Here is a 13,437-nt window from a genome sequence, read left to right as displayed (position 1 = left end):
CCAGTGTGACTCCATTTGCACGAAATATCCCAGAACAGGCAAATCCATAGAGCCAGAAAGTAGACTGGTGTCCGAATGGGGCTGGGGGAGGGAGGAATGGGGAGTGACTGCCGATGGGCATGGAGTTCCCTTTGGGGACGATGGAAATGATCCGGAATTAGAGAGCGGTGATGGTCGCACAACACTGTGCATGTTACTGTCCGTGTGGCCAGAGCTGTCCATCACAGCTGCAGCTAACATCCAGGTAGGCCCAGGGCTACAAGGTGGGCACTAGCGGTGTCTGTTCCTTAAATGTGCCCCCAGACTGTGCCAGGAACACAGAGGGTGAGATCGTTCATCCTGGCAGAGGGGGGGAGGTGGAGTTTCAGGGAAGAGCTGTTCCTGAAGCCGGGCGTCAGTGTTAACAACGCTGAGACTTTGACAGATAGAAATGTGGACAATGGAGATGCTGTTTCAGAAAAGTATAGTGAACTTTAGGGACACACTCAGGCTTGTGTTTTCTCCCAGCAGATGTTTATGAGCTGTTGAAAGTTTGCAGACGCTGCACTAGTAACCTGAGTTACAGGTAGGGGAGGTAGGACAGACAAGCTCACAGTCAGGTGGGTTCAAGTCCCAGTAGTCATTAGGTATCCTGTGAATTTGGTAGTTACTTCCAGGTTTGCTGTGGGACAGGACAGGCATCTGGGATACAAATGAGGAAGGTCAGGGAGAGAAGTCTTAAAAGGGAGTAGTTGCCAGGCATGGTGGCTCACACCTGTAATCCCAGCACTTTGGGAGACCGAGGCAGGCAGATCACTTGAGGTCAAGAGTTCGAGACCAGCCTGGCCAATATGGTGAAGCCCCATCTCTACTAAAAATACAAAAATTAGTTGGGCGTGGTGGTGCACACCTGTAGTCCCAACTACTCTGGGGGGCTGGGACAGGAGAATTGCTTGAACCCGGGACATGGAGGTTGTGGTGAACTGAGATCACGCCACTGCACTCCAGCCTGGACGACAGGGGTGAGACTCTGTCTCAAAAAAAAAAGAAAAAAAAAGGAGTGGTTAAGGGCTGCTTTTAGCTAAAAATGACATAAGCCTAAGTTAAAATGGTTTAAGAGTTGGGAGGCCAAGGCAGGCCGATTTCCTGAGCTCAGGAGTTCAAGACCAGCCTGGCTAACGTGGCGAAACCCCGTCTCTACTAAAATACAAAAAATTAGCCAGGCATGGTGGTGTGCACCTGTAGTCCCAGCTACTCGGGAGGCTGAGGCAGAAGAATTGCTTGAACCCAGGAGGCGGAGGTTGCCGTTAGCTGAGATCGCACCACTGCACTCCAGCCTGGGCAACGGAGTGAAATTCTGTCTCAAGAAGAAAAAAAAATGGCCGGCTGTGGTGGCTCACTCCTGTATTCCCAGCACTTTGGGAGGCCGAGGCGGGTGGATCACCTGAGGTCAGGAGTTCGAGACCAGCCTGGCCAACATGGCGAAACCCCATCTCTACTAAAAATACAAAAATCAGCTGGGCATGGTGGCGCGTGCCTGTAATTCCAGCTACTGGGGGGCTGAGGCAGGAGGATAGCTTGAACCTGGGAGGTGGAGGTTGCAGTGAGCTGAGATTGTGCAACTGCACTCCAGCCTGGGAAACAGAGCGAGACTCTGTCTCAAAAAAAAAAAAAAAAAATGGGGCCAGGTGCGGTGGCTCACGCCTGTAATCCCAGCACTTTGGGAGGCCAAGGCAGGCGGATCACAAGGTCAGGAGGTTGAGACCGTCCTGGCTAACATGGTGAAACCCCATCTCTACTAAAAATACAAAAAATTATCCAGGCATGGTGGCGGACACCTGTAGTCCCAGCTACTCGGGAGGCTGAGGCAGGAGAATGGTGTGAACCCGGGAGGCGGAGCTTGCAGTGAGCCGAGATCGCACCACTGCACTCCAGACTGGGCGACAGAGTGAGACTCTGTCTCAAAAAAAAAAAAAAAAATGTTTAAGAGGGAAAAAACGAATTTATTGACTGTGTAACTAAAAGCTCTGAGTTAGGGGTAGCTTCAGGTACAGCTGGCTCCAGGTGTTCACGAGCTGCTCTCAGGAATGTGGCTCTGACCTTCTCAGGCCCTGCTTTCCTCTGTGCTGTTGTCATTCTCAGCCAGGCTCTTGCCTACAGTTGCCACTAGTATTTGACCAGCATAGCAACCCCAGTCAAAAGAAATGGCCTCTTTCCCTAGAGTCCCAGCAAAGCCTCAGGAAATCCTCATTGGCCTATCACCAAAACAACTACTGTGGCCAGAGACCTAGAATATGCATGTTTATTCCTGAGTCACATGGCTGCGACTCAAGCCACATGGACTAAAAGTGGGAGGGAGGTCTTTCTCCAGAAGAAAACGGCAGTGACTTAGCGCAGAGACCTGAGGGAAGGATAAAGGCCAGGCAGAGACAACAGCTGTCGTCTGCAGTGCTGGGGAGTCGGCACCCAGGGACCACACAGAGTTCTGAGTAGTAGGGGTGCGGGTCCCTCGCAGGGGTTCAGCAGGCGAGCGATACACTCAGCTGTTTCACTGGAGGACAGGGAAGGAGCTTGTGGCAGACATGGTTGTCAGGAGCCCTTTGCAATAACCCAGGTGAGAATGTGAGGGCTGAACTCAATCTATGACAGTGGGAAGGAAGCTGGTGCCAAAGACAACCTCCAGGCTGAGGGTGGGGTGGTCACCACCTCTGCCCTGCTCCCTGCTCCTAGTGTGCCCCTTCCAACCTTCAGGCCCCATGGGAGCTCAGGCTGGTCTCCTGGCCAGGCAGGGCCTGGCCCACACCGGGGTCTCAAGAACATCGAGACTCCCAGCGCTGTTCCAGGACTCTTTAGCAGCAAGGGACATTTCACACCACCTTGGCCCGACTGCCTGTCAGTTTCAGCTTCCCTGTCTGGCAGCCAATGGGGCAGGGAAGAAATGAGGGAGTAAAATCAGGCTGTGGTAATGTGAACCCGCCAGGCTGCTTTGCAGTGCGCTTTCCCAGGCTCGGGGCAGCTTTGCTGGGTTCGCATCTATCCCTTGGAGCTCTGTGAGTTCAGGATGCCTGTCAGTCACACAGGGGAGCTGCAGGTTGTGGTGGTTTCATCACTTGCTGCTGTGTGACCTGGGCCTGTCCATCTCTTTGGTGGTCAATTTCGTCATCTGACAAGTGAGGGGAATGAGCTTGACTCAGTAGGTTCACTGTTTCGCGCAGCTGGGAGAGAGGAGTATAAGATCAGAGGAGGGCTTGGTGAAGTCAAGAGGCAGGGACAGGGCCAGGTGCAGTGGCTCACACCTGTAATCCCAGCACTTGGGGAGGCCAAGGCAGGTGGATCACCTGAGGTCAGGAGTTCGAGACCAGCCTGGGCAACATGATGAAACCCCCGTCTCTACTAAATATACAAAAAAAGCCAGGCGTGGTGGTGGGTGCCTGTAATCCCAGCTACTCAGGAGGCGAAGGCAGGAGAATCACTTGAACCCGGGAGGTGGAGGTTGCATTGAGCCAAGATAAAGCCACTGCACTCCAGCCTGGACGACAGAGCAAGACTTCGTCTCAAAAAAAAAAAAAAAAAAAAAAAAAAAGAGGCAGGGCCTCAGGACAGATCTTGAAGGCATCGGGCCGGGTCCTGTGGATGGGTAGCGTGTCCCAGGGTGGACTATCGACAGGCCATTCCAGGCAGGGGGAATAGTGAGCTAGGCCGGAGAACGTGCATCATGTGGCTGGGGTCAGGGGTTTGTCCCAGGGCAGGATTTGGAGGACATGAGAGCTATGGAGGGTTGCAGAGCCAGAAAGGAATCTGTCTCATTGAAGGGGTGGGTTGCCCTCCACACCTGTGGGTGTTTCTCGTAAGGTGGAACGAGAGACTTGGAAAAGAAAAAGACACAGAGACAAAGTATAGAGAAAGAAATAAGGGGACCCGGGGAACCAACGTTCAGCATATGGAGGATCCCGCCAGCCTCTGAGTTCCTTTATTGATCATTCGTGGGTGTTTCTCCGAGAGGGGGATGTGTCAGGGTCACAAGACAATGGTGGGGAGAGGGTCAGCAGACAAACACGTGAACAAAGGTCTTTGCATCATAGACAAGGTAAAGAATCAAGTGCTGTGCTTTTAGATATGCATACACATAAACATCTCAATGCTTTACAAAGCAGTATTGCTGCCCGCATGTCCCACCTCCAGCCTTAAGGCGGTTTTTCCCTATCTCAGTAGATGGAACGTACAATCGGGTTTTATACCGAGACATTCCATTGCCAGGGACGGGCAGGAGACAGATGCCTTCCTCTTGTCTCAACTGCAAGAGGCGTGCCTTCCTCTTATACTAATCCTCCTCAGCACAGACCCTTTACGGGTGTCGGGCTGGGGGACGGTCAGGTCTTTCCCTTCCCACGAGGCCATATTTCAGACTATCACATGGGGAGAAACCTTGGACAATACCTGGCTTTCCTAGGCAGAGGTCCCTGTGGCCTTTCGCAGTGTTTGTGTCTCTGGGAGCATGCTGCCTTCAAGCATCTGTTTAACAAAGTACATCTTGCACCGCCCTTAATCCATTTAACCCTGAGTGGACACAGCACATGTTTCAGAGAGCACGGGGTTGGGGGTAAGTCATAGATTAACAGAATCTCAAGGCAGAAGAATTTTTCTTAGTACAGAACAAAATGGAGTCTCCTATGTCTACTTCTTTCTACACAGACACAGTAACAATCTGATCTCTCTTGCTTTTCCCCACATCTCATCATTGCCATGCAGTTCTTTCTAAGTTGTGTCACTGTCATTGCAGTGTGATCACCAGGAGACAAGGCTCTTTCTATTTTTATAACTTCCTTATTGAGATGTAATTCATATGCCATGCACTTCAGCTATTGTGTGCTCATCACCACTGTCCAGAACATTCCCATCACCCCCATCAGAAATCCCTGCTCCTGCGGTAGCTGCCTCCTCCCTTCCCCAGCCCCTGGCCACCAGCAGGCTGTTTCCCTCTGTGTATTCACCTGTTCGGGACATGGCATCAGTGGGATCCTACAACATGTGGTCCTGCCTGGCTTCTTTCACTTAGCGTGTTTTCTTGTTAATCCAGGTTCTCATATTTCAACTCAAGGTTTCCTGCCTTTCACAGATTATATGTATATATATATATTTTTTTTTTTCTTCTTTTTTTTTGAGACAGGGTCTCAGGCCGGGGTGCAGTGGCACAATCTCAGCTCACTGCAACCTCCACCTCCCGGGTTCAAGCCACCATGATAGGCTAATTTTTGTATTTTTAGTAGAGACAGGGTTTCCCCATGTTGGCCAGGCTGGTCTTGAACTCCTGACCTCAAATGATCTGCCTGCCTCTATTTTATTTTATTTTATTTATTTATTTATTTTGAGACAGGGTCTCACTCCATCACCCAGGCTGGAGTGCAATGGCACGATCTTGGCTCACTGCAACCTCCGCCTCCTGGGTTCAAGCAATTCTTGTGCCTCAGCCTCCCGAGTAGCTGGGATTACAGGTGTGCACCACCACACCCAGCACATTTTTGTGTATTTTTAGTAGAGACAGGGTTTTACCATGTTGCCCAGGCTGGTCTCGAACTCTTGACCTCAAATGATCTGCCTGCTTCGGCCTCCCGCGGGGATTACAGGTGTGAGCCACCGTGCCTGGCCACACGTTTTGATTTCGTAACAGGTTTTGTTTTTGTTTTGTAAAGTGGGGGCTGCCTGCATAGGGAAAGCAGACAGGCGTATGCTGGCTGAAAGGCGGGCAGAATTTATGCATTGAATTTATGCTAGGCCTGGTGGTGCCAAGTGTGACCAGAGCACAGTCGTTCCCCATTGCTGGGCCAGGGGCTGCTCAGAAGTACTGTGAAGGGGCTGCCGTGGGAGGGCAGGGTGCTTTGAGGCACCCAGGCAGTGAGGAGCATTCCTAAGGCCTCGGGATGGAGGCCCTGACCCAGGATGCTGCCTCCCTAAGGCCTCTGGGCAGCCCCGTGGCTTGTTAGTTGGTCTCTTGGGCCTTCCTGGGAAGCAGCTGAGGCCTCAGGGTATCGCTCTGAAGCTGTGCCCAGAGTACCTCCAGGGATCAGCAGACAACCCACAAAAGGCCCCAGCTTATCTCAGCTAACCCGAGCCGCCTCCCGGTCCCGCATGGAGTAAGCCTAGGAGGACCACGGCCGATGGAGCTCGATTGCCATCTTGAAAAGAGCCTCCTTGGTCCCTCCCGGTCTGAACCGGATAGTCCTGGGCCGCCCGTGGCCCTGCGGTCACTGCCTGGTGGCCTCTCGAGAAGCTGGAGCCCAGGGCTGTCCTTCTGCCTGTACTTTCAGGCAATAGTATTAGAAGTCAGGGCAGGCATGGTGGCTCACGCCTGTAATCCCAACACTTTGGGAGGCCGAGGCAGGCGGATCACCTGAGGTCAGGAGTTTAAGACCAGCCTGGCCAACATGGCGAAAGCCCATCTCTACTAAAAATACAAAATTAGCCAGGCATGGTGGCGCATGCCTGTAATCCCAGCTACTTGAGAGGCTGAGGCAGGAGAATCACTTGAACCCGGGAAGCAGAGGTTGCGGTGAGCTGAGATCATGCCATTGCACTCTAGCCTGGGCAACAAGAGCAAAACTCTGTCTCAAAAAAAAAAAAAAAAAGTCGGGACTTTGGGGCCAGACACAATGGCTCACGCCTGTAATCCCAGCACTTTGGGAGGCTGAGCCAGGAGGATTGTTTAAGCCCGGGAGTCCGAAACCAGCCTGGGCAACAAAGTGAGACCCCATCTCTAATGAAATATAAATAAAATTTTAAAAAAGAGAGTAAGGACTTTTGCATACCTTGCTGGGATTTCCCCAAACTCTAAAGGAATCAGACCATTCCTCCCCAAAAATGAACTGTCCCTTCTCCAGAAAAAAAAGAACTCAGGTTCTAAGGAAGCCCTTCAATGTCTTGGGCAGTTAAAACCCAATAGGGGTGAGCAGGAAATTCCTGTGGCTTTGAAAGTGTGTGTTCACAGAAATCCCCAGGTACCTGGGTGGGAAGGGCCCTTGGAAATATTTCTGGGTTATCAAGGGCTAGATGGGGAGATGAAAGCCCAGACATAGGGGCGGGTGGCTTTGCCCAGAGGCCTCTCAAGAGGTGGGGGTTTGGGAGTTCCTTTGAAGGGCTTTGCTCTTTCCCAGGGTGTGGGGACGGCTGTCAGATGATCCCTCCCAGAGACACAGGAGAGGCAAGGCCCTGACCTGCTATGAAAGGCAGGACCCGAGCTGTCTGAGGAGGAAGGGACTGGAGGGAGCTTGGGGTTTGGGTCCATAGCAGGGGCCACTGCTGCCTGCAGGGTCCAGGCAGGAGAAGGAGAAAGGGGATGGAAAAGGGAGCAGCTGCTGCTCGGAAACAGCCCAGCATTGCCAGTGGGGCCTGATCTTCCAGCGCACTTTCCACAGGAAGCCCAAAATGCAAACTTCAATATGAAATCTCCTAATCTTAAAGAGTTTGCAGCTAATTCAACAGAGTTTTAGAACACAGTGAAGGCCAAACAAAATGTGGGCCAGCAGCACTGGGATGGTCTAAGGGCTTAGTTTGCAACCTCTGGTCTATACTACTAATGCCCAGAGTTCCTGCTGAACTCCTACACATTCGTCAAGACCCCATGCATAGAGACCACATCTGATTAACATCTTCCCTGATTCTCTCCAGTTAGATCTTGTGTCTGTGCACTATTTTTTTTTTTTTTAAGATGGAGTCTTACTCTGTCGCTCTGTCACCCAGGCTGGAGTACAGTGGCACCGTGTCAGCTCACTGTAACCTCCATCTCCTGGGTTCAAGCAATTCTCCTCCCTCAGCCTCCCGAGCAGCTGGGATTACAGGTGCCCACCACCATGCCTGACTAATTTTTGTGTTTTTTAGTGGAGACGGGGTTTCACCATGTTGGCCAGGCTGGTCTCGATCTCCTGACTTCGTGATCCACCCACCTCAGCTTCCCAAAGTGCTGAGATTACAGGCGTGAGCCACCGTGCCTGGCCGCCCAGCTAATTTTTGTATTTTCAGTAGAGATAGCGTTTCACCATGTTGTCCAGGCTGGTCTCGAACTCCTGACTTCAGGTGATCCGCCTGCCTCAGCCTCCCAAAGTACTGGGATTACAGGTGTGAGCCACCACACCTGGCCTTAAGTTTCTATTTATGTGTATCTTCTCTTCAGCCCCATCTGTCTGACTCTGTTCCCAGGGCTGAGCTCCACGGCCGGCAAGGCACAAAGTTAGCTCTCAGTAAATGTTGGATAACTAGACATCCAGGGTTGCTCCTTGGTGAAGCTGGGCCAGGGAAAGAGGAGAACTGGCGCGATTGAATGCCGGCCGCATATCCGTCACCTGTTGTATGTGGTCTTGGGTGGAGACATGGAGTGTGTGGCTGCCGGGTGGTTCTGGAGCATCCCTGGAGGCGCTGCAGAGGAGGTCGGACATTGAAGATGTCCTCTGAGGACACAGCCCACCTAAATTGTGGCATCAGCAGACGCCTAGAATACTTTCTTTGGAAATTAAATCCTCCAACATTTCCTCCCCTTGTTCTTGGGTGGGAAGAAGCCCCTCAGCTGCCCAGACAGCTTGCGAGGGCAGCCGGGGTCAGATTTCAGTTTCCCACTGCGTGGAGGCCCCTCCTCTGCTGCCCCATGCTGACTCCGACCCCAAGGCTGGGCAGGGTCAGCTTGCTCCCCCAACCTGGGCCTGCTGTGTGTGGCTCTGCTGTCACCTGACGTGCCCCAGCAGTGGGTGGTGTCTCCTTTCACACGTCCTTTCCCAGAACAGCCGGTTCCAGCCTCCCCCAGGGTGTGAAGCCTCTCGGCTCTGCCTTCTGGAATCCCTCAGCCTCCTGTCCAGGGCACATTCAGGCTGGAGTTAGTCCCGTTCTCCCTGTGCTGCTATGGGGTTTTTCTTCTTCTTTTTTTTGAGACAGGGTCTCACTTTGTTGGAGACACTGCCTTAAGTGCAGTGGCACAGTCTTGGCTCACTGCAGCTTCCACTTCCTGGGCTCAGGTGATCCTCATGCCTCAGCCTCCTATGTAACTGGGACTACAGGGGCAAGCCACCATGCCCAGTTAATTTTCTTTTCTTTTTTGTAGACATGAGGTCTTGCTATGTTGCCCGGGCTGTTCTGAATCTCCTGGGTTCTAGTGATCCTCCTGCCTCAGCCTCCCAAAGTGCTAGAATTAGGAGTGTGAGCCATGGTGCCAGGCCTATGGAGTTTTTCTTGAGGTTGGGAGGGACGTCTGTTTCCCTCTCCCTTTCCCTGTTCTGGAGCTTTTTCACTGCTGTCCTGACCTCTGTCTACTCCTGGTTGGTCATGGGACATTGGTGGCTCAGGAGTGTTGGGGACACTCCATTACTTTGAGAGTGTGGGCTACCTGTAGATTGACTGGCTGACTTGCAAAAGCTTCCTTGTGATTAAGAAAAAAAAGGAAAATAACTGTTGGCAAGAATGTAGAGAAATTGGAACCCTTGTGCATTGCTGGTGGGAATGTAAAATAGAGCAGCTGCCGTGGGAAGCGGTTTGACAACTCCTCAACAAGTTAAACACAGAATTAGCCTATGACCCAGCAATCCCACTCCCAGGTATACAGCCAGAAGAACTGAAAACAAGTGTCCACACTAATACAGTTCTTAGCATTGCTATTCACATTAGCCAAAGAGTGGAAACCACTGTGATGTCCGTCAGCTGAAGAATGGATAAACACACTGTGGTACATCCGTACAGTGGAATATGGCTCAGCCATCAAAAGGAGTGAAGTGAGCTGGCGGGGTGGCCCACCCCTGTAATCCCAGCACTTTGGGAGGCTGAGGTGGGTGGATCACCTGAGGACGGGAGTTCAAGACCAGCCTGACCAACATGGTAAAACCCCGTCTCTACAAAAATACAAAACTTAGCCCGGGCATGATGGCGGGTGCCTGTATTCCCAGCTAGCTACTTGGGAGGCTGAGGTGGAAGAATCGCTTGAACCCAGGAGTCAGAGGTTGAAGTGAGCTGAGATCGTGCCATTGCACTCCAGCCTGGGTGACAGAGTGAGATGCCATCTCAAAAAAAAAAGAGTGAAGTGCTGGTGTGTGCTGCAACGTGGATGAACCTTGGAAACACCATGCTAAGTGAAAGGAGCCAGGCACAAAAGGCCACTTAATGTATGATTCTGTTTCTGGGAAATGTCCATGGCAGGCAGTCCATAGACAGAAACTACATTGGCATTTGCCAAGGGCTCAGGATAGGGAAGTAGAGAGTGACTGCTTAATAAGTACAGGTTTTCAGCCGGGTGCGGTGGCTCACACCTGTAATCCCAGCACTTTGGGAGGCAAAGGCGGGTGGATCACTTGAGGTCAGGAGTTCAAGACCAGTCTGGCCAACGTGGTGAAACCCTGTCTCTACTAAAAATACAAAAATTAGCCAGGCATAATGGCAGGCGCCTGTAATCCCAGCTACTCAGGAGGCTGAGGCAGGAGGATGGCTTGAACCCGGGTGGTGGAGTTTGCAGTGAGCTGAGATCGTGCCACTGCACTCCAGCCTGGGTGACAGAGAGATTCCGTCTCAAAAAAAAAAAATTGCCGGGTGTGGCGGTGCACACCTGTAATCCCAGCTACTCGGGAGGCTGAGGCCCAAGAATCGCTTGAACCCAAGGGGTGGAGGTTGCAGTGAGCTGAGATCATGCCATTGCACTCCAGCCTGGGTGACGGTGAAACTCCATCTCAGAAAAAAATAAAATAATAAGTATGGGTTTTCCTTTTGGTGTGAAGAAAATGTTCTAGAACTGGACAGAGGTGGTGGTTGTGTGACATGTGAGTATACTAAATGTCACCTCCAAATTGTTCACTTTTAAAAGGTTCAAATGGTAAATTTTAGATGATGTATATTTTACCACATTTTTCTAAAAAGGCTCCCTCGCTATGCAAGAAGGTGAGAGGATGGGTGTGGGTGTGACCTGGGGCAGGTGACTTAGCATGATGCTGGGATCTGTCGGTCACCCGCATCACAGAGAAATGGCCAAGTGTGCACCCCCGCCGGGCTTCCACTGAACTCCAGATACCCAAAGCCACTGGGGAGGAGAGGACCTAACCAGAAGGCCCATAACAACAGGGAAAATGGATATGACTTACTGTCAAATGGAAAAGGAATGGAGAATTGTGTGTAGGCTGAGATTCCAGCCACTCTGGCCAAATTAGCAATGGTCTTAGTAAGGAGATGAAAGGAGGCCTGGAAAGGGGGAAGCAGCAGATGTACGAGGGTGGGGGCAGGGGAGGTGTGACAGCTCCTCCCTGGATGCCTTGTCATGTTTGTAATGAAACCCCAAGTCGGGTAGGGAGGTGCGGGGTCCGTGGGTTCGGCTATTGGGAAGGCGAACAATGAACAGGTGGCCGCTGGCTTCCGCCTCCAGAGGGAAACTGTACAGAACGTGAGCAAGGGCCGCCCGCGAGTGCTGAAAATAGCACCCTCCACAGGCTGTTGGCACCCCGGGAGGGGGAGAATTTGGGCTCCTTCAGGATAGAGAGTGGGTGCTGGCAGTGGCTGCCAAGAATTCATTAGCAGCATCTCTGCCTCCTCCAGACGGAGCCGGTTGGAGAGGAGAGCATCTCCGACGCAGAGAAGGTGGCCATGGATCTCAAGGACCCCAACCGCCCCCGGTTCACCCTGCAGGAGCTGCGGGACGTGCTGCACGAGAGGAACGAGCTCAAGTCCAAGGTGTTCTTGCTGCAGGAGGAGCTGGCTTACTATAAAAGGCAAGTGTCCCTGGGGCTGGATGGCCCGAGCTGGCTCCTTACTGAGGTTAGCCAGAGTTTCTGTACAGTTACCTTCTTACCCCCTGGAAGACAAGCATTTCATCAGTGTTTTTTTTGGGTACCCTCTCTGGCCTAAAGAACTTACATACAAGCTCACAACCCCTTTCTGAAACTCTTGGGTCCAGGCCGGGCACCAGAGCTCACACCTTTAATTCCAGTATTTTGGGAGGCCGAGGCGGGAAGATTGCTTGATCCCAGGCATTCGAGACTAGCCTGGGCAACAAAGCGAGACCTCATCTCTTTTTTTAAATGAATGAATGAATGAAACCCGGCCCCGGTGTTGTGGTCTATGTGGCCCTTTTCACTTCCTACATTATCCTGTTCACTCTCATGCTTGCTTTATTGTAGGTTTCCACACGAGACCACAAGCAACATGAGACCAGAAGTCTTATTTATCTTGTCCATGGCTAAGTTCCCAGCACTTAGAATGGAGCTTGGCACACAGTAGGTGCACAACAAATATCTGTTGAATAGAAAGCTGGAAGGAAGGACCCATGCACCAGAGGTGGTCCCTGCTCCAGTGGGGAAGATAAGAGATGCATAAAAAATATAATACCACACATTTTTATTGAAAGGTTTACTGACTGTGTACTGGATGTTCAAAGATGGGAGAGGCCGGGCGCGGTGGCTCATGCCTGTCATCCCGGCACTTTGCGAGGCCGAGGCAGGCAGATCACTTGAACCCAGGACTCGAAACCAGCCTGGGCAACATAGTAGGACCCCCATCTCTACACAAAAATTTTTAAAAATTAGCCAGGTATGGTGGCTCACCCTGTAGTCCCAGCCACTTGGGAGGCTGAAGCAGGAGGATCATTTCAGCCCCAGGTCAAGGCTGCAGTGAGCTATGTATGTTTGTACCACTGCACTCGAGCCTGGGCAACAGAATGAGACCCTGTCTCAAAAAAAAAAAAAAAAAAAAAAAGATGGGAGAGTGGGAGAGATCACTTCGAGTTTGTAGATGGGGTGGAAATCGGAAGGCCTCCTGGAGGAAGCAGCATTTGAACTGGGCCTTCCTGAAAGGATAGGGTAGTATTTAGATATGGGAGATGTTGAGGAGTGACGGGTATATTCTGGGTAGAAGAAACCACAGAGGTATAGCGACAGGGAAGCCTGTGTAAGGACAGGAAACGGGGAGTGGTTCTATTTGGCTGGACTCTTCAGAATAAACTGGAAATACAGATGCGGGTCCCCTAAAAAGCATGCACCCTCTCAGACCATCAGACACTTCTCTTCTGGAATGTTCCAGTTCTCAAGGAACTTTTGACTCTTTTATCTCACGCCTCTCATCTCCTTCCAGTGAAGAAATGGAAGAGGAAAACCGAATACCCCAACCCCCACCCATCGCCCACCCGAGGACGTCCCCCCAGCCGGAGTCGGGCATCAAGCGACTGTAAGTGATGCGCTGCCGGCTTCTGCGCTTGGCTGACCTGGCGGTTCACGTGTCCTTTGACTTTTCCTCCTTGGCACCTGCTCCCAGGGCCAGGCTTGTGACTAACCACATCCTGCTGAGACGTCTGGCCTGGCCCCCGACTTTGAGTTCATCTCCCTTCCTGAATGCTGAGTCCCTCCTGGGGGTCTCTGGGCAGAGAGGTTTGGGGAGTGCGGGAGGCGAGAGGGGAGAGGCTTGGGCCGGTGGCTGATACTCAGGAGCTTGCTGGAGTGTGTTTCAGGGGGGTGG

The 13,437-nt window shown here is 51.9% G+C and overlaps 1 protein-coding gene across 3 annotated transcripts in view; it reads left to right on the top strand.

The window, feature by feature from the left end:
* The window catches only part of RILPL1 (Rab interacting lysosomal protein like 1), a 60,424-nt gene that overhangs the window by 35,261 nt on the left and 11,726 nt on the right, over nucleotides 1–13,437 (top strand). For 2 of the 3 annotated variants that reach the window (XM_055358321.2, XM_055358322.2), the window contains exons 5-6: nucleotides 11,527–11,699; nucleotides 13,057–13,149. In XM_055358321.2, coding sequence (XP_055214296.1) covers nucleotides 11,527–11,699; nucleotides 13,057–13,149 — 266 coding nt within the window. Of the gene's footprint in view, nucleotides 1–11,526; nucleotides 11,700–12,107; nucleotides 12,204–13,056; nucleotides 13,150–13,437 lie in introns of all 3 variants that reach the window. The other variant, XM_055358320.2, reaches the window with a different exon arrangement.

This window comes from Gorilla gorilla, chromosome 10 (genome assembly GCF_029281585.2).
Source record: "Gorilla gorilla gorilla isolate KB3781 chromosome 10, NHGRI_mGorGor1-v2.1_pri, whole genome shotgun sequence".
Lineage (NCBI taxonomy): Eukaryota > Metazoa > Chordata > Mammalia > Primates > Hominidae > Gorilla > Gorilla gorilla.
This window is presented reverse-complemented; position numbering and strand designations above follow the sequence as displayed.